Genomic DNA, 20,565 nt, shown 5'->3' with positions numbered 1-20,565 from the left:
AACAGTGTCATAACATCAACAATAAAATGTATATTTTACAGTTATATTGACCGTGTGAACATGAGAGAACAGTGTGTTATTGTGAAAGTGTATGGGCCTGTTATGCACAGAAATAGGTCAATAGCCTATCTCTAGATCTCAATGACCACACCCTTCCCCCCTGACCCAATCACCACCAAGAACCACTTATCACCAACATACTGTACAGTGCCTTCTGAAAGTATTCAGACACCTTGACTTTTCCCACATTTTGTTAAGTTACAGCCTTATTCTAAAATTGATTAAATAGATTTTTCATCTCATCAACCTACACACAATGATAAAGCAAAAAAAAGTGGTTTTGAATTTTTTGCAGTAAATAAATACAGAAATATTACATTTACATATGTATTCAGACCCTGTACTTTGGCAGCGATTGCAGCTTCGAGTCTTCTTTGGGATGTCACTACAAGCTTGGCACACCTGTATTTGGGGAGTTTCTCCCATTCTTCTTTGCAGATCCTCTCAAGCGCTGTAGGCTTGGATGGTTGCTTTGCTGCACAGCTATTTTCAGAGATGTTCGATCAGGTTGAAGTTCGGGCTCTGGCTGGGCCACTCAAGGACATTCAGAGACTTGTCCCGAAGCCACTCCTCCATTCTCTTGGCTGTGTGCTTAACGTCGTTGTCCTGCTGGAAGCTGAATCTTCGCCCCAGTTTGAGGTCCTGCGCGCTCTGGAATAGATTTTCATCAAGGATCTCTCTGTACTTTTCTCCGTTCATCTTTGCCTCAATCCCGACTAGTCTCCCAGTCCCTGCGTCTGAAAAACATAACCACAGCATGACACTGCCACCACCATGCTTCACCGTAGGAATGCTGCCTGGTTTCCTCCAAATGTGATGCTTATCATTCAGGCCAAAGAGTTCAATCTTGGTTTCATCACACTAGAGAATCTTGTTTCTCATGGTCTGAGAGTCCTTCGGCAAACTCCAAGCGGGCTGTCATGTGCCTTTTACTGAGGTGTGGCTTCTGTCTGGCCCCTCTCCCATAAAGGCCTGATTGTTGTGTGTTGCAGTGCTGCAGAGATGGTTGTCCTTCTGGAAGGTTCTCCCATCTCCACAGAGGAACTCTGGAACTCTGTCAGAGTGACCATCGTGTTCTTGGTCACCTCCATAACCAAGGCCCTTCTCCCCCGAGTGCACAGTTTAGCCGGGCAGCCAGTTCTAGGAAGAGTCTTGGTGGTTAAAAACTTCTTCCATTTAAGAATGATGGAGGCTACTGTGTTCTTGGGTACATTCAATGATGCAGAAATACTTTGAAGTTTATTCAAGTAGTATTTTACTGGGTGACCTTCACTTGAGGAATTTTCTATTAAAAAAAGGCATCTTTACTTTTATTCAAGTATCACTATTGGGTACTTTTTCCACCACTGCTGTACATTCCCCGTGTTTAATTTGTAACTCCACAGGTGCAGGAACAAAATGTAGTCGCGAGAGTTGGGGGGTTGGGTGTTGGGGAGTTCTGAGATACCGGAACGCATAAATAAAAAATGCATAAAACAAATGTACCTTAATAAAGCGCTGCATGCATATAATCGCATTTGCGTCGTCACATAGAGCAATACAGCAGAGGCACTAACAGAAGTTGCACACATTGGGAAAAACATATGCGGCCACTTATAAACGCATAGAAATGTGGGATTTTATAAACGTATTTCATGCAATTCCACAAGACTGGAGACTATGGCATAATCTTTTTTAATACGGCACAAATGATCGAAATGGCAGGCCACATTGACACTGAAACTGAGATCAATAAAAACTTTTGTCTTAAAAATGCTTTCCAGTTTCATTGACTCACACAATGACGTTCAGTTCACTCGCTGGTGGTGGCAGATGCGCTCGTGCCAAAAGCATGTCTGCTCTTGTTTAACTTTAAGAAAATATTTGGAAGTTGATCAAATATGTTGGTAGCCTACAGCACAGTCTCTTCTCTTTTCAGCAGGAGCCATTTGCTGTCCAGTCAGTGTTTTCCCTCGATTGTATTTGAAATATTGCGAAAAGCCTGTTTAGCCTGCATGCCGTTTGTTCACTGACATATTTGTCACGCATTCCCGACTGTAGGCCATTCCTTGTGGATTGTAGCCCAATAACAAGAAGCTATTTATCCTCTGCAGCTAAATTATAGGCCTTCTCGTGGTGGAGTAGGATATTCTGAATGATTTCATTCATTTCTGGACAGTAATTATTTGTCAAATGTATTTAAATTATTCAGGGGTGCTGTTCAAGTGGCAATGACTATAAGGAAATACATGATAGTGCAACACCGGAGGGATGAGAGTAACAGGCTCCTGTCTACCAGAGCAGAAAGATGAGTAGCAGGCTCATGTCTATCAGGGCAGAGGGATGAGAGTAGCAGGCTCATGTCTATCAGAGCAGAGGGATGAGAGTAGCAGGCTCATGTCTATCAGAGCAGAGGGATGAGAGTAGCAGGCTCATGTCTATCAGGGCAGAGGGATGAGAGTAGCAGGCTCATGTCTATCAGGGCAGAGGGATGAGAGTAGCAGGCTCATGTCAGGCTATCATGTCTATCAGGGCAGAGGGATGAGAGTAGCAGGCTCATGTCTATCAGGGCAGAGGGATGAGAGTAGCAGGCTCATGTCTATCAGAGCAGAAAGAGGAGTAGCAGGCTCATGTCTATCAGGGCAGAGGGATGAGAGTAGCAGGCTCATGTCTATCAGGGCAGAGGGATGAGAGTAGCAGGCTCATGTCTATCAGGGCAGAGGGATGAGAGTAGCAGGCTCATGTCTATCAGGGCAGAGGGATCAGAGCAGAGGGATGAGAGTAGCAGGCTCATGTCTATCAGGGCAGAGGCTCATGTCTATCAGAGCAGAGGGATGAGAGTAGCAGGCTCATGTCTATCAGGGCAGAGGGATGAGAGTAGCAGGCTCATGTCTATCAGGCAGAGGGATGAGAGTAGCAGGCTCATGTCTATCAGAGCAGAGGGATCATAGAAAGTAAATCTCATTCTATTTACTTTTTAAAATTTTATTTTTTACCTTTATTTAACTAGGCAAGTCAGTTAAGAACAAATTCTTATTTTCAATGACGGCCTAGGAACAGTGGGTTAACTGCCTGTTCAGGGGCAGAATGGCAGATTTGTACCTTGTCAGCTCGGGGATTCGAACCTTTCGGTTACTAGTCCAACGCTCTAACCACTAGGCTACCCTGCCGCCCCGAGAGATAGAGAGATACAGGCATGCTTCTCACATGCTTCTCACACAGCCACGGTCACTGGTTGGTCTCACACATACAGTAGGTTACAATGTTGCACAACCATAAACTTGAGCTGGACCAACCCCAATCAGCTGTTAGAATATAGGCCCAGGCTGAAAATCAACTTTTTCACTGTCATTTTTTTGTAGGGGCAGGAGAATTAACAACGTGGCAACTCTAATGAACTTTGACTGCTTTTATTAGAATTTGTACAGTGAAAATAATTGTTCATGCCATGAGAGTAACCGGATCTGACCAAATACACCTCGGTTCCGGAACAAAATTTGGTTCAAATGAAGCATTGTACATTCCAAACGAACAGATGACCACACACACAAAGTTGTCATTCTGACTCTAGTATAACAGTTCCACTGTTTTATTGTTCATCTTCATAGATAATGCTCTATTACTTTATTGATATACAGTACATATAATCTTATAACAGGGCAGCACACAGGCATTAACACTCAGTCTTATGAATTTCCATGTGGCCATATTTCACAAGTTCTGTCAGCCAATCGTTGAGGAGTTAAGACTGGACAGAATCGTACAGTAAAGTGTTTGACCTTTAGAAGAAGTTAAATCTCCTAGTTACGAGACTCCATCGGTGTGTTTCTTTAGACTACATTAATAAGAGTGGTATGACATCATAAAAGTGCAATGAGGCACTTTAACTCACCAACTGTGAGTGAGGATTTGCATAATCATCTACAGCAGGTTTTCCTGAGTAGTAAATCATTCCATATTATAAACTGGTGGTTTGAGCCCCGAATGCAGATTGACTGAAAGCTGTGGTATATCAGACTGTATACCATGGGTATGACAAAAAAAAATACTTTTTACTGTTCTAATTACATTGGTAAGCAGTTTATAATAGTAATAAGGTACCTTGGGGGATTGTGGTATATGGTCAATATACCAAGGCTAATTGCTGTATCCAGGCACTCCGTGGTATGTTGACCATATACCACACCTACTCGGGACTTATTGCTCAATTAAGACACTTTGGTGGCTGGACTGCATCCGTACTAAAGTGACAGCATAAAGTATACATTTGACAAATATACAGAGAAAAGGATGACATTGAAAGAAGATAGACTAAAGTAATGACAAAAACAAAACAGGAAGCTCTTTTCTTTTGAACACAGAGTCAAGTGAAAGCTAATTTCTCAAATTAGCTCCGTCTCCACATACAGAAGCAGGAAGCCCATATTTGGCCGTGGGCCCTCACACTCAGCGGTCCATAGTCAACAGGACAGAGTGTTGTCCCCAAGTGCTGACCTACGGTCAGTTTTGAGTTTTCCCTGTATTGGTTAAGGTTTGTAGGTGAGAATAATCTGACCCTAGATCTGCCCTCCCATGGGGTCACAGGGTTATAGGTAAGGTCAGAGGTCACCACAGCACAGGGAAGTCCTCTCTGCTGAACCTGGGGTTCTTCCGCTGCTCCCAGTATATATTAGAGCTCAGCCACGTGTCATCCTTTGATTTCCTGATAAATAAACAAAACAATAGTCACACAACACATATGTCATAATGCACCCAGGGAGGCAGGTAGCCTAGCAGTTAACAACATTGGGCCAGTAAGAGAAAGCTCATTGGTTCGAGTCCCTGAGACAACTAAGTGAAAAATCAGTCAATGTGCCCTTGAACAAGTCACTTAACCCTAATTAAGACAGTCTGTAAATCGCTCTGGATAAGAGAGTCTGGTAAATTACTAAAATGTACAAATGTATAACCCTAAACCCCAGTACAACCTAAAAAGTAAAACTGAGATCTCATGAATCCACTGAGAACAACTGTTAATGGTGTTGTTTTGACCGGTCAGACACTGAGGCTAATGGAGTGCTATACAGACCAGTGTGGTAAGTTATATCGACAGACGCCATTCCGTCAGACCTTTTCCATATTGTATAGGATACTATGCAGCTAAAAGGAAGACTAACTTGTTCTGTGTTCGAGGGACAAATGTGTGACCAATGAACTCCCTTGTCTGCTAAAGTCAGACAGAAAGAGACACACGGTTGCGTACTTGAAGAAGCGTGGTTTGTGTGTCACATTGTTATCCTCCAGGACTTTCCTCCTCCCCCTCTGGAGCTCCTCTATCCTCCCTTTCTGCTCCTCAGCCCCCTCAATGTTCCCTTCTTCCAAACACCTGAAAGAGCATGAGTGAGTGAGTGAGTGAATGAGTGAGAAAGAGAGAGCATGAGAGAGAGCATGAGAGAGAGAGAGCATGAGAAAGAGCATGAGAGAGATAATCCCGGGTGTGTCGTACCTCTGGTCGAGACGGAAGCGTGTGTCTGTGGGGGGTAGGAGGGGCTTCAGGGCAGCGTCAAGCTCATTCAGCTCTACAGCAAACTGAGTGAAGCCATAGTACTGGTCCTGGTCCACAGGCATGGGGTCTACACACACACACACACACACACACACAAAAATTCAACTTACGGCGAAGGACAACATATCAAGCTATAATATTTACTCTATGGTTGAGTTTTGATGGACAGTCCAAAGAGCCAGTCACTCACTTGCTCTCCAGATGCAGATAGCAGAAGGTGGGACTCCTTGGTACACACCCTCGTGCCATTTGCCAAAGAAGGTGTGGATGACACGCCCCCCTGTGTCCGTGACCATGCCCTCTATCTCGTTAACCGCTGAGCTCCAAGATCTCGCCTGTGGGTTAAATACGCAAAACGTATTAATAATAAACAAATGAATTAACAAACCAAGGACACAAAACGTCAGGTCAATCTGAAACCCATCAAACTCTGTTAAATCATGTTATAAATTATATAATAAAAAGCCCATACAATTCTATATCTAACACATTAATCCATCCACCACAGCTTTCCAAGAAAAATAGTCTGCAGGATGTTGTTCCTGCTGTCCCTCAGCAGATGGTGCTGTTACACCTAGGGGTTCATATGTGTTGCCCAATTAACATGTTAGGTTATGTCTCAAATAACTCCCTAACCCCTATATAGCGCACTACTCTTGACCAGAGCCCTATGGGTAGTAGTGCATTATATACAAAATAGGGTTCCATTTGGGACAAACCCTCAGTGTAGCTGTGCGCACACAGGTATGGGCTTCACCGTATATTGTCCCTCTCCTTACCTTGACGAAAGTCACTTTACACTGGCAGGCGTCACTGCTGGTGTTTTTGATTGACATCTCTCCGTAGTGTTCTATCCAGCGCTGGCCACTCAGGATGTTGTGGATGCAGGAAGTTACCTTGTTCCACTCATAGTGGTCCCCAAACCTGAGGATGACAAACACACCTGTCACGTGACACTACCCACCCCTCTTTCACGCTACACAACACCAGACCTGTCACACACCCCTTTACCACGCCACCCGACCAGTCACACGCCACCCGACGAGTCACACGCCACCCGACCAGTCACACGCCACCAGACCAGTCACACGACAACAGACCAGTCACATCACACGACACAAGACCTGTCACGCCACCTGACCTGTGACATCACACGCCACCTGACCTGTCACACACCCCTTTACCACGACACCAAACCTGTCACACATCCCTTTACCACGACACCAGACCTGTCACATCACACGACACCAGATCTGTCACACACCCCTTTACCACGACACCAGACCTGTCACACACCCCTTTACCACGACACCAGACCTGTCACATCACACGACACCAGACCTGTCATACACTCCTTTACCACGACACCAGACCTGTCACATCACGACACCAGACCTGTCACATCACGACACCAGACCTGTCACATCACGACACCAGACCTGTCATACACTCCTTTACCACGACACCAGACCTGTCATACACTCCTTTACCACGACACCAGACCTGTCACATCACACGACACCAGACCTGTCATACACTCCTTTACCACGACACCAGACCTGTCACATCACACGACACCAGACCTGTCATACACTCCTTTACCACGACACCAGACCTGTCACATCACACGACACCAGACCTATCACACACCCCTTTACCACGACACCAGATCTGTCACATCACACGACACCAGACCTGTCATACACCCCTTTACCACGACACCAGACCTGTCACACACCCCTTTACCACGACACCAGACCTGTCACATCACACGACACCAGACCTGTCATACACTCCTTTACCACGACACCAGACCTGTCATACACTCCTTTACCACGACACCAGACCTGTCACATCACGACACCAGACCTGTCACATCACGACACCAGACCTGTCACATCACGACACCAGACCTGTCATACACTCCTTTACCACGATACCAGACCTGTCATACACTCCTTTACCACGACACCAGACCTGTCATACACTCCTTTACCACGACACCAGACCTGTCATACACTCCTTTACCACGACACCAGACCTGTCACATCACACGACACCAGACCTGTCATACACTCCTTTACCACGACACCAGACCTGTCATACACTCCTTTACCACGACACCAGACCTGTCACATCACGACACCAGACCTGTCACATCACGACACCAGACCTGTCATACACTCCTTTACCACGACACCAGACCTGTCACATCATACGACACCAGACCTGTCACATCATACGACACCAGACCTGTCACATCACGACACCAGACCTGTCACATCACGACACCAGACCTGTCACATCACGACACCAGACCTGTCACATCACGACACCAGACCTGTCACATCACATCACCAGACCTGTCACATCACGACACCAGACCAGTCACATCACGACACCAGACCAGTCACATCACGACACCAGACCAGTCACATCACGACACCAGACCTGTCACATCACGACACCAGACCTGTCACATCATACGACACCAGACCTGTCACATCATACGACACCAGACCTGTCACATCACGACACCAGACCTGTCACATCACGACACCAGACCTGTCACATCACGACACCAGACCTGTCACATCACGACACCAGACCTGTCACATCACGACACCAGACCTGTCACATCACGACACCAGACCTGTCACATCACGACACCAGACGTGTCACATCACGACACCAGACGTGTCACATCATACGACACCAGACCTGTCACATCATACGACACCAGACCTGTCACATCACGACACCAGACCTGTCACATCACGACACCAGACCTGTCACATCACGACACCAGACCTGTCACATCACGACACCAGACCTGTCACATCATACGACACCAGACCTGTCACATCACGACACCAGACCTGTCACATCACGACACCAGACCTGTCACATCATACGACACCAGACCTGTCACATCATACGACACCAGACCTGTCACATCATACGACACCAGACCTGTCACATCATACGACACCAGACCTGTCACATCATACGACACCAGACCTGTCACATCATACGACACCAGACCTGTCACATCATACGACACCAGACCTGTCACATCATACGACACCAGACCTGTCACATCATACGACACCAGGCCTGTCACATCACGACACCAGACCTGTCACATCATACGACACCAGACCTGTCACATCATACGACACCAGACCTGTCACATCATACGACACCAGACCAGTCACATCATACGACACCAGACCTGTCACATCATACGACACCAGACCTGTCACATCATACGACACCAGACCTGTCACATCATACGACACCAGACCTGTCACATCACGACACCAGACCAGTCACACGACACCAGACCAGTCACACGCCACCAGACCAGTCACACGACACCAGACCAGTCACACGCCACCAGACCAGTCACACGCCACCAGACCTGTCACACGCCACCAGACCTGTCACACGCCACCAGACCTGTCACACGCCACCAGACCTGTCACACACCACCAGACCTGTCACACACCCCTTTACCACGACACCAGACCAGTCACACGACACCAGACCTGTCACACGCCACCAGACCTGTCACACGCCACCAGACCTGTCACACACCACCAGACCTGTCACACACCACCAGACCTGTCACACACCACCAGACCTGTCACACACCCCTTTACCACGACACCATACCTGTCACACGACACCAGACCTGTCACACATCCCTTTACCACGACACCAGACCTGTCACACATCCCTTTACCACGGCACCAGACCTGTCACACGACACCAGACCTGTCACACACCACCAGACCTGTCACACATCCCTTTACCACGACACCAGACCTGTCACACGACACCAGACCTGTCACACACCACCAGACCTGTCACACACCCCTTTACCACGACACCAGACCTGTCACACATCCCTTTACCACGACACTAGACCTGTCACACATCCCTTTACCACGACACCAGACCTGTCACATCACGACACCAGACCTGTCACACATCCCTTTACCACGACACCAGACCTGTCACACGACACCAGACCTGTCACACATCCCTTTACCACGACACCAGACCTGTCACACGACACCAGACCTGTCCCACATCCCTTTACCACGGCACCAGACCTGTCACACGACACCAGACCTGTCACACACCCCTTTACCACGACACCAGACCTGTCACACGCCCCTTTACCACAACACCAGACCAGTCACACGACACCAGACCTGTCACACGCCACCAGACCTGTCACACACCACCAGACCTGTCACACACCACCAGACCTGTCACACACCCCTTTACCACGACACCAGACCTGTCACACGACACCAGACCTGTCACACACCCCTTTACCACGACACCAGACCTGTCACATCACGACACCAGACCTGTCACACACCCCTTTACCACGACACCAGACCTGTCACACGACACCAGACCTGTCACATCACGACACCAGACCTGTCACACACCCCTTTACCACGACACCAGACCTGTCACATACCCCTTTACCACGACACCAGACCTGTCACACGACACCAGACCTGTCACACGACACCAGACCTGTCACACACCACCAGACCTGTCACACACCACCAGACCTGTCACACACCACCAGACCTGTCACACACCACCAGACCTGTCACACACCCCTTTACCACGACACCAGACCTGTCACACACCCCTTTACCACGACACCAGACCTGTCACACACCCCTTTACCACGACACCAGACCTGTCACACGACACCAGACCTGTCACACGACACCAGACCTGTCACACGACACCAGACCTGTCACACACCACCAGACCTGTCACACACCACCAGACCTGTCACACACCACCAGACCTGTCACACACCACCAGACCTGTCACACACCCCCTTACCACGACACCAGACCTGTCACATCACGACACCAGACCTGTCACACACCCCTTTACCACGACACCAGACCTGTCACACACCCCTTTACCACGACACCAGACCTGTCACATCACACGACACCAGACCTGTCACACACCCCTTTATCACGACACCAGACCTGTCACATCACACGACACCAGACCTGTCACATCGCACGACACCAGACCTGTCACATCACACGACACCAGACCTGTCACACACCCCTTTACCACGACACCAGACCTGTCACATCACACGACACCAGACCTGTCACATCACACGACACCAGACCTGTCACATCACACGACACCAGACCTGTCACACACCCCTTTATCACGACACCAGACCTGTCACATCACACGACACCAGACCTGTCACACACCCCTTTATCACGACACCAGACCTGTCACATCACACTACACCAGACCTGTCACATCACACGACACCAGACCTGTCACATCACGACACCAGACCTGTCACATCACGACACCAGACCTGTCACACACCCCTTTACCACGACACCAGACCTGTCACATCACACGACACCAGACCTGTCACACACCCCTTTACCACGACACCAGACCTGTCACACACCCCTTTACCACGACACCAGACCTGTCACACGACGCCCCCACCCCACTCTATTTTGCATGAAAGCAGTTATTTGATGCACACACACGTCCGTAGCAGTGGAGGCTGCTGAGGGGAGGACAGCTCATAATGTCTGTAATGGACTGGTATCAACCACATGGAAACCACATCTTTGATACCACTCCATTCCAGACATTAATACGAAGCGTCCTCCCCTCAGCAGCCTCCACTGGTGCACACAGACGGGCACACGGCCCCCCCCCACACACACACACACACACACACACACACACACACACACACACACACACACACACACACACACACACACACACACACACACACACACACACACACACACACACACACACACACACACACACACACACTATAGATCAAACAGACTCACGCTGGCAGGGTCACATGAGTGGTTCCAATGCGAACAATCTCCATGGATTTCCCCCAGAACTTATTCTTCCACTGGACATCTGAGAGGGAGACAGAGAGGAGGCAGACAGGCAGATGTAAGTAGGTCGGTGGGGGAGGTAACCCTCACGGTAACAATCCCAAATAGAGCAAAAAGGTGGTAATATGTTTACCTTGCCAAAAAGTGAAGTTGTTAGAGTCACAGTGACATGCTGACACAGGTGGGTGATGGCTCACCTAAGAAGAACAGGGGGTACAAAGCAACTGACAATGTAATGACAGTCATCCTACACAATGGTTGTGTCCTCAATAGCACCCTATACAGTGCAGTCATTTTGACAAGAACACTATGGCTCCTGGTCAAAGGTTGTACACTGAATGGGAATAGGTTGTAATTTGGAACAGAAAATTAATTAGTCCAGTGGTTCTTGGTTTACTGTATGGGAGTTAACTTGTTCCGGTTTACCTGTTCTGCTATGAACCGGAAGCCCTTGTCAGGTCTGTCACACTCGTAGGTCTCTCCTAGGACGGGGTTAAAGGGTTTACTTCCTGCCCGGTGGTAACTGGAGGCGTATGCAGACACCGCAAACGTCGCCACATACACCTGCACAGGAGACACAGTGAGAGTGACTGAGGGAGAGAGAACGAACGAGGTGTGTGCAGGTAGAGGTTGTGATGCATTGGGAGAATCCACACACCATCATAAGAATCCTGTTGTGAGTATGTTTCAATTCTCTCACCATGCGCTGCAAGGGACTGTGTGTGTGTGTGTACCTGCATCCTATACCCTCACCATTCTCTGGTACGGGTCCTGTGTGTGGTTCGCTGTATCCAGCAGCTCAGAGTACTCCACCTCCTCACACAGCCTCTGCAGTGTGTTGAGAGGCTCGTTGAGCTGAACAGGCATGGCTACCTTGGACAGGTCCTTCCCTATGTTGTTCTTGAGGATGTTCCATAGACTGACACTGCTGCTGCTGGGCTGAGGGGAGGGGAGGGTAGTCCGCCTGCGGGCCACCTGAACACCACTTCCTCCTGAGCCTGCTGGGGGAGAGAGAGGGGGTAGAGTTGCTGCTCTTAAAATGGATGTACATAGGAAACTGGACAGACATTTGCTCACTCATACAAATCGTTATGCTCGTCATGAACATACTCATACAAATCATTATGCTCGTCATGAAAATACTCATACAAATCATTATGCTCGTCATGAAAAATACTCATACAAATCATTATGCTCGTCATGAACATACTCATACAAATCGTTATGCTCGTCATGAAAATACTCATACAAATCGTTATGCTCGTCATGAACATACTCATACAAATCGTTATGCTCGTCATGAACATACTCATACAAATCGTTATGCTCGTCGTGAAAATACTCATACAAATCGTTATGCTCGTCGTGAAAATACTCACACACACACACACACACACACACACACACACACACACACACACACACACACACACACACACACACACACACACACACACACACACACACACACACACACACACACACACACACACACCTGAGTCATGTCTCTCGCTTCCTCTCTCATTGCTGTAGCCGTTGTCCATGGAAACGCTGTCACTGACGTCGCTGATATACGAGTCATCATCAGAGGCCTGGAGACAGAAAATGTATATAAAATGACTCAGGGTCAGATTATTGATAACCTCCCTAATGGATTTAGTTGGCATTGGGGTTGCGTCATCTGCTCCCATCTATGGTTAGGGCTCACCTCGTTCTCAGAGGAGCTGGAGGTCAGCTGGTACTCCTGAGCATCAAAGAACTCCGACATGGACTCAGGGATGGACGCTCGACTCTCATTGGACACCTGGTGGACAAGGGGGCGGGATCCATCTGGGAGATCCTGATTGGGTTTACGTTTAAGTCAGTCCCAAAGGCATGTTTGGTATATAAACACAATCTCTGGAAATCAACTTGACAATACAATGTTATGTGCAATATAGTGGAAAACAGCACATGCACACTCTCACACCTTACTCACTGAGCCATAGTCGGTCTTGAGGCCCATGACCTGTGCTGGAGGAGGGGCCTTCAGGTCAATAGTGTGTCTCACTCTGTCTCTCTCTGCTGACAGAGAACTATAGGCTGACCGCAGAGTGGAGTGAACTAGAGAGGGAGACAGAGAGGAAGAAAGAGGGTTGTGTGTGTGAGAGAGAGTTTTAACCACCATACCTAGCCTTCCTCTGGATACTGTAAAATACCTAATATTAAACCAAGGGGCCGACCTGAAACCAGGGACTCACTGTTGTTAGCGAGCCTGCAGAAGTCCTCCTGGAGGCGGTTGGCATCAGTAGGTGAGTCTGGGGAGTCCAGGAAAGCAAAGGCCTCCTGGATGTTGGCTTCAGCAGTAGAGAGGTTTGGGTGGGAGGTATGGAGATGAGGAGAGGCAGGTGGGGAGACACAGCCAGGAACCTGGTGGGACCAGAGAGAAAAATACAGGTTAAAGACAATTACAGGTGGGGGATTCATTTGGTGTCACACTGTACACATAAAACATCTTCATTAAACAACAGTTGACATGTATGTACACTCCCCTACTTATTTGTAGTCAACATAAAGTGCAGGCCTATGTAACACACTCATACTACATGACCAAAAGTAAACTCAGCAAAAAAAGAAATGTCCCTTTTTCAGGACCCTGTCTTTCAAAAATAATTCGCAAAAATCCAAATAACTTCACAGATCTTCATTGTAAAGGGTTTAAATGCTGTTTCCCATGCTTGTTCATTGAACCATAAACAATTAATGAACATGTACCTGTGGAATGGTCGTTGAGACACTAACCGCTTACAGACGGTAGGCAATTAAGGTCACAGTTATGAAAACTTACTACACTAAAGAGGCCTTTCTACTGACTCTGAAAAACACCAAAAGAAAGATGCCCAGGGTTCCTGCTCATCTGTGTGAACATGCCTTAGGCATGCTGCAAGGAGGCATGAGGACTGCACATGTGGCCAGGGCAATAAATTGCAATGTCCATACTGTGAGACGCCTAAGACAGCACTACAGGGAGACAGGATGGAACAACACCTGTACAGGATCGGTACATCCGAACATCACACCTGCGGGACAGGTACAGGATGGCGACAACTACTTCCAGAGTTACACCAGGAAAGCACAATCCCTCCATCAGTGCTCAGACTGTCCACAATAGGCTGAGAGAAGCTGGACTGAGGGCTTGTAGGCCTGTTGTAAGGCAGGTCCTCACCAGACGTCATCGGCAACAACGTCGCCTATGGGCACAAACCCATCGTCGCTGGACCAGACAGGACTGGCAAAAAGTGCTCTTCACTGACGAGTCTCGGTTTTGTTTCACCAGGGGTGATGGTCAGATTTGCATTTATCATTGAATGAATGAGCATTACACCGAGGCCTGTACTCTGGAGCGAGACTAATTTGGAGCATTAGTGAGGTCGGGCACTGGTGTTGGGCGATTAGGTCTGGCTCGCAGTCGGCAATCCAATTCATCCCGAAGGTATTCGAGGGGTTTGAGGTCAGGGCTCTGTGGAGGCCAGTCAAGTTCTTCCACACCGATTTCGACAAACCATTTCTCTATGGACCACGCTTTGTGCATGGGGGCATTGTCATGCTGAAACAGGCATGGGTCTTTCCCAAACGGTTGCTACAAAGTTGGAAGCACAGAATCGTTTAGAATGTAATTGTATACTGTAGTAGTGTTAATATTTCCCTTTACTGGAAATAAGGGGCCTAGCCCAAATCATGAAAAACAGTCCCAGACTATTATTCCTCCTCCACCAAACTTTACAGTTCCCATTAAGCATTGAGGCAGGTCGCGGTTTTCCTGGTATCGGCCAAACCCAGATTTGTCTGTCTAGCTGCCAGATGGTGAAGCGGGATTCAACATTCCAGAGAATGCGTTTCCACTGCTCCTGGGTCCAATGGCGGCGATATTTACACCATTTACACCATCCTGATGGGTGCATTACGCATGGTGATCTTAGGCATGTGGCTGCTCGGCCATTGAAACCCATTTCATGAAGCTCCCGATATTATTGTGCTGACGTTGCTTCCAGAGGCAGTTTGGAACTCGGTAGTGAGTGTTGCAACTGAGGACAGACCATTTTTATGCTCTACGCACTTCAGCACTCCGTTCTGTGAGCTTGTGTGGCCTACCACTTCGCGGCTGAGCCGAGATGTTTCCACTTCGCAATAACAGCACTTACAGTTGATCGGGGCAGCTCTAGCAGGACAGAAATTTGACAAACTGACTTGTTGGAAAGGTGTCACGCTATGACAGTGCCACATTGAAAGTTACTTAGTTCTCAGTAAGGCCATTCTTCTGAACATGTTTGTTTATGGAGATTGCATGCCTGTGTATTTGGTTTTATACACCTGTCATTAATAGGTATAGCTGAAATAGCCAAACACTAATTTGAAGGGGTGTCCACATACTTTTGTATATATAGTGTATATCCTGCCACAGTATTAAAAACTCCATAAGACAGTATTACAGTAGTAGTCGTCAATGCAACACTTCTCTCCAGTGGTTGTAGGTGTGACATGGACCGGTAGCAGATATTGCTTTGAGAGAAAATAAAAGTGTGTACCTGTAGTGTGGCTATGATATCTTTTTTGTTATCTTTGTTGCAATTTTTTGAACGCCACTTCCTGGGACCCCTCTTCTCCTTCTTGGGGATGTCGTATGTTGAGGCCTGGTGTCCCAGAGAGGATAACAGAGAGAGGGAAGGGACAGACAACTATTACCATAGAGAGAAAACATAGAGGTTAGGGTTAAAGTCTTTGGGTAAATTGAGATGTGAATATCTGCAGTGTACTGATAGCAGGGGCAGAGTAAAGGGAAGTGTAGTGTAGGTCAGGGTTATAGGTCGTGTTACCATGAGGTTGATGGCGGGGGCAGAGGAAGTGTAAGGTAGGTCAGGGTTATAGGTCGTGTTACCATGAGGTTGATGGCGGGGGCAGAGGAAGTGTAGTGTAGGTCAGGGTTATAGGTCGTGTTACCATGAGGTTGATGGCGGGGGCAGAGGAAGTGTAGTGTAGGTCAGGGTTATAGGTCGTGTTACCATGAGGTTGATGACGGGGGCAGAGGAAGTGTAAGGTAGGTCAGGGTTATAGGTCGTGTTACCATGAGGTTGATGGCTGGGGCAGAGGAAATGTAAGGTAGGTCAGGGTTATAGGTCGTGTTACCATGAGGTTGATGACGGGGGCAGAGGAAGTGTAAGGTAGGTCAGGGTTATAGGTTGTGTTACCATGAGGTTGATGGCGGGGGCAGAGGAAAGTGTAGTCAGGGTTATAGGTCAGGGTTATGGCGGGGGCAGAGGAAGTGTAGTGTAGGTCAGGGTTATAGGTCGTGTTACCATGAGGCTGATGACGGGGGCAGAGGAAGTGTAAGGTAGGTCAGGGTTATAGGTCGTGTTACCATGAGGCTGATGGCGGGGGCAGAGGAGGTGTAGTGTGGGTCAGGGTTATAGGTTGTGTTACCATGAGGTTGATGACGGGGGCAGAGGAAGTGTAGTGTAGGTCAGGGTTATAAGGTCGTGTTACCATGAGGTTGATGGCTGGGGCAGAGGAAGTGTAGTGTAGGTCAGGGTTATAGGTCGTGTTACCATGAGGTTGATGGCGGGGCAGAGGAAGTGTAGTGTAGGTCAGGGTTATAGGTCGTGTTACCATGAGGTTGATGGCTGGGGCAGAGGAAGTGTAGTGTAGGTCAGGGTTATAGGTCGTGTTACCATGAGGTTGATGGCTGGGGCAGAGGAAGTGTAGTGTAGGTCAGGGTTATAGGTCGTGTTACCATGAGGTTGATGGCTGGGGCAGAGGAAGTGTCGGTCAAATTTATAGCCTAAAGCTGCACTATGTAACTTTTTGGGCGACCCAACCAGACATAGAAATGTGTGTTATATATCTATCATTCTCATTGAAAGCAAGTCTAAGAAGCTGTGAATATGTTCTATATGCACTATTTCTATGCTTCCCTTCTTAAGTTTTGTTTTTGCGTCTTTTACTTTGTTTTGTACACCAGCTTCAAACAGCTGAAAATACAATTGAAAATATATTTTAGTGTAGTGTAGGGTAGGTAGTAGGTTAAAGGGGACAAGAACTGTATGTGTACTGGGCCAAGGTTAGGGTTATAGGTTAAAGGGCAAATGTTACGTGTTACCATGAGGCTGATGGCGGGGGCAGAGTAAGTGCGGTGGAGAACCTCCATACTCTTCAGTAACAGGTTGAGTTCCAACAGGTAAGACTCACACTCCTCTAAATCTAAGAGAGAAGGATGACAGATGAATGGCAGAAGTTGAGGGAGGATCAAAATAGAGACAGTAAAGGCTAAAACAGTTGAAGAGTTCATGCCCATTTTATGATGACATTTTTTCTTAAGGCAAGCTGAAGTCTGTAGCTAAAGTCTACGCCCCTTCGTCTGTGATTGGTCAACAGTTTGGATTCTTCAGTAAAGTATTTGTCAATCAACAAGAGATTACTAGTTTTCATGAAACTTTTTCTTCCACCAAACATCTTAGTTAGATGTAAAATTGCGCGACTAAGATCTCCTCAGCAAAAACGTCAAAATCAATGACAGATTTCTAGAGTTATCTTAGATTCATTCACTTAGAATATTTTAGGAAAGTGTATACTGACTACGGCGTTTCAAAATGGACAAACAGTACCTTTGCTGCTTTTTTCAAATGTTTCAAGCGAATGTCTTCAGGTCTAGTTCGGGTCTCCTAGCCGACTTGGGCTAGCCGGCAGCTGGACTGAAGCATACTGACACCTTAAGGCTGTGTCCCAAATGGCAAACCTATTCCCTATATAGTGCACTATGGGCTCTGGTCAAAAGTAGCGCACTGTGTATGGTATAGGGGGCCAGTTGGGACACAGCCAACAAGTAAGGTGGGATCCAGAAAATGTATGGGACAGACAGGCGAGAGGTTTCACCTCCATACCTCTGCAGCACTTGTCCATGTCTTCGGAGGAGTGGAGCCAGGCACTGACCTTAGCCTGCTGGACAACTGATGCCTGCTTAGCTAGACTGGAGTGGCGCTAAGAGATGAAGTGGGGGAAGGATAGAGAGAGAGGAGAGTGGAGAGAGGGAAAGACAAGGAGATGGAATGTGCATAGACAGAAGCCTACACTATACAGTACAATATTATGATTGGTCAGTTAAGAAGCTGCAGGAAGACGTTGCTTTTAGGCACAGAAAAATGATTATGGATCAGTGTCTGGGGAGTACTGTACCTGTCGCATGGAGTCAGTGGGGTTGGGAGAGAGGTGTGAGGAGGGGTGGAACAGAAGCCTCTCGTGGGGGTACATCGCAATCTCGTTTTGACGGAAGACGCGGTGATGTCGCAGCTTCGACACCCAATCATCAAACAGCTGCTGTGACTTCAATTCCTGAGACTTGTCAGACTTCACCTATAGAACAGAGAGATTGTCATTCAAATAGGAGAGAGAAAAGATCAAATGAGAGAAACAAGATAAACGGGAGAGAAATGATAAAACGAGAGAGAAACAAGATAAAACTAGATAAACGAGAGAGAAACAGAAAGAGTCACCTTGAGGTGATAAATGTTGTCGTTGGTGTCCAGATCTATGGCCTTGGTTTTCTTCTTGATTGACATGACAGACAGCCCCACATCAATGCAGCCATGCAGCTTGCCCTTCTTCAGCAGGAAACAAAAGCAAAGGTCAGTGTGTGTGTGTGTGTGTGTGTGTGTGTGTGTGTGTGTGTGTGTGTGTGTGTGTGTGTGTGTGTGTGTGTGTGTGTGTGTGTGTGTGTGTGTGTGTGTGTGTGTGTGTGTGTGTGTGTGTGTGTGTGTGTGTGTGTGTGTGTGTGTGTGTGTGTGTGTGTGTGTTTGACTAAATGAGCAAATGGTTTCTCCTTCATCAATGACATATTGTACATTAAATCAATTCTGTGCGTGTGTGTTGCATCTGCCTGAAATACCTTTGAATAGGTACTTACATCAGCTCCACGCTTTGAGTACTTCAGAATGCCTTTCTCCAGCAAGAAGTATCTCTGTATAACAAGAGACCAAATAGCAACTGTTTCAGCCGCCCTTCTGTCACATTTCAAACTTTATCTGCTTTGTGCCAAGGAAATATCTTCACAACTTACTGCTATGGATAAAAGCTTTTTACATGAATAACATAGTATCCATTCAAACACGCCATTCAAATGTCACATCCAGCTTAACAAGTGTCTTATCAGAGCTTTAGATAAACACCAGGTATGTGTCGGGTAGCACACTTCTCACATTTCCACCCCATCTCCATGTGCCAGCCCTTCAGGTAATTGCGGAGTTAAAGGAGGGGCAGGGTGTATCAAGAGTCTTTCCTTGATTCCTCACGTCCGTAAGAGGAGAAGATCTGAAAATAACCTCTGATTTTCTCCTCCAATGCATTTGGAGGATTCAAGGAAAGACACTTGAGATTCACCTGCAGTGAGAAGTAAGGAGTTAAAGCAGGTAGTACCCACCTTGTGCCATCCCTTCACAGATTAGGGGTGAGAAGGTGGTCAGGGGTAAGGCAGGTAGTACCCACCTTGTGCCATCCCTTCACAGATTAGGGGTGAGAAGGTGGTCAGGGGTAAAGCAGGTAGTACCCACCTTGTGCCATCCCTTCACAGATTAGGGGTGAGAAGGTGGTCAGGGGTAAGGCAGGTAGTACCCACCTTTTGCCATCCCTTCACAGATTAGGGGTGAGAAGGTGGTCAGGGGTAAGGCAGGTAGTACCCACCTTTTGCCATCCCTTCACAGATTAGGGGTGAGAAGGTGGTCAGGGATAAGGCAGGTAGTACCAACCTTGTGCCATCCCTTCACAGATTAGGGGTGAGAAGGTGGTCAGGGGTAAGGCAGGTAGTACCCACCTTGTGCCATCCCTTCACAGATTAGGGGTGAGAAGGTGGTCAGGGGTAAGGCAGGTAGTACCCACCTTGTGCCATCCCTTCACAGATTAGGGGTGAGAATGTGGTCAGGGGTAAGGCAGGTAGTACCCATCTTTTGCCATCCCTTCACAGATTAGGGGTGAGAAGGTGGTCAGGGGTAAGGCAGGTAG

The 20,565-nt window shown here is 47.6% G+C and overlaps 1 protein-coding gene across 2 annotated transcripts in view; it reads right to left on the bottom strand.

Annotated features, from left to right (window-relative positions):
* Window positions 1–3,433: 3,433 nt before the first annotated feature.
* Window positions 3,434–20,565, bottom strand: part of LOC124012935 (oxysterol-binding protein-related protein 3-like) — a 47,723-nt gene continuing 30,591 nt past the window's right edge. The window contains exons 4-22 of one of the 2 annotated variants that reach the window (XM_046327009.1): window positions 19,475–19,528; window positions 19,065–19,172; window positions 18,748–18,924; window positions 18,456–18,552; window positions 17,675–17,775; window positions 16,107–16,211; window positions 13,782–13,950; window positions 13,511–13,644; window positions 13,250–13,381; window positions 13,037–13,133; window positions 12,295–12,542; window positions 11,968–12,105; window positions 11,675–11,738; window positions 11,485–11,563; window positions 6,364–6,508; window positions 5,775–5,919; window positions 5,525–5,651; window positions 5,282–5,404; window positions 3,434–4,741 (exon numbers count right to left, since the gene is read on the bottom strand). In XM_046327009.1, coding sequence (XP_046182965.1) covers window positions 4,645–4,741; window positions 5,282–5,404; window positions 5,525–5,651; window positions 5,775–5,919; window positions 6,364–6,508; window positions 11,485–11,563; window positions 11,675–11,738; window positions 11,968–12,105; window positions 12,295–12,542; window positions 13,037–13,133; window positions 13,250–13,381; window positions 13,511–13,644; window positions 13,782–13,950; window positions 16,107–16,211; window positions 17,675–17,775; window positions 18,456–18,552; window positions 18,748–18,924; window positions 19,065–19,172; window positions 19,475–19,528 — 2,340 coding nt within the window. In that variant the 3' untranslated portion in view covers window positions 3,434–4,644. The remainder of the gene's footprint in view (window positions 4,742–5,281; window positions 5,405–5,524; window positions 5,652–5,774; window positions 5,920–6,363; window positions 6,509–11,484; window positions 11,564–11,674; window positions 11,739–11,967; window positions 12,106–12,294; window positions 12,543–13,036; window positions 13,134–13,249; window positions 13,382–13,510; window positions 13,645–13,781; window positions 13,951–16,106; window positions 16,212–17,674; window positions 17,776–18,455; window positions 18,553–18,747; window positions 18,925–19,064; window positions 19,173–19,474; window positions 19,529–20,565) is intronic. The other variant, XM_046327010.1, reaches the window with a different exon arrangement.

This window comes from Oncorhynchus gorbuscha, linkage group LG24 (genome assembly GCF_021184085.1).
Source record: "Oncorhynchus gorbuscha isolate QuinsamMale2020 ecotype Even-year linkage group LG24, OgorEven_v1.0, whole genome shotgun sequence".
NCBI lineage: Eukaryota > Metazoa > Chordata > Actinopteri > Salmoniformes > Salmonidae > Oncorhynchus > Oncorhynchus gorbuscha.
Note: the sequence above shows the minus strand (reverse complement) of the source record. Positions and strands in the feature narration are given on the sequence as shown.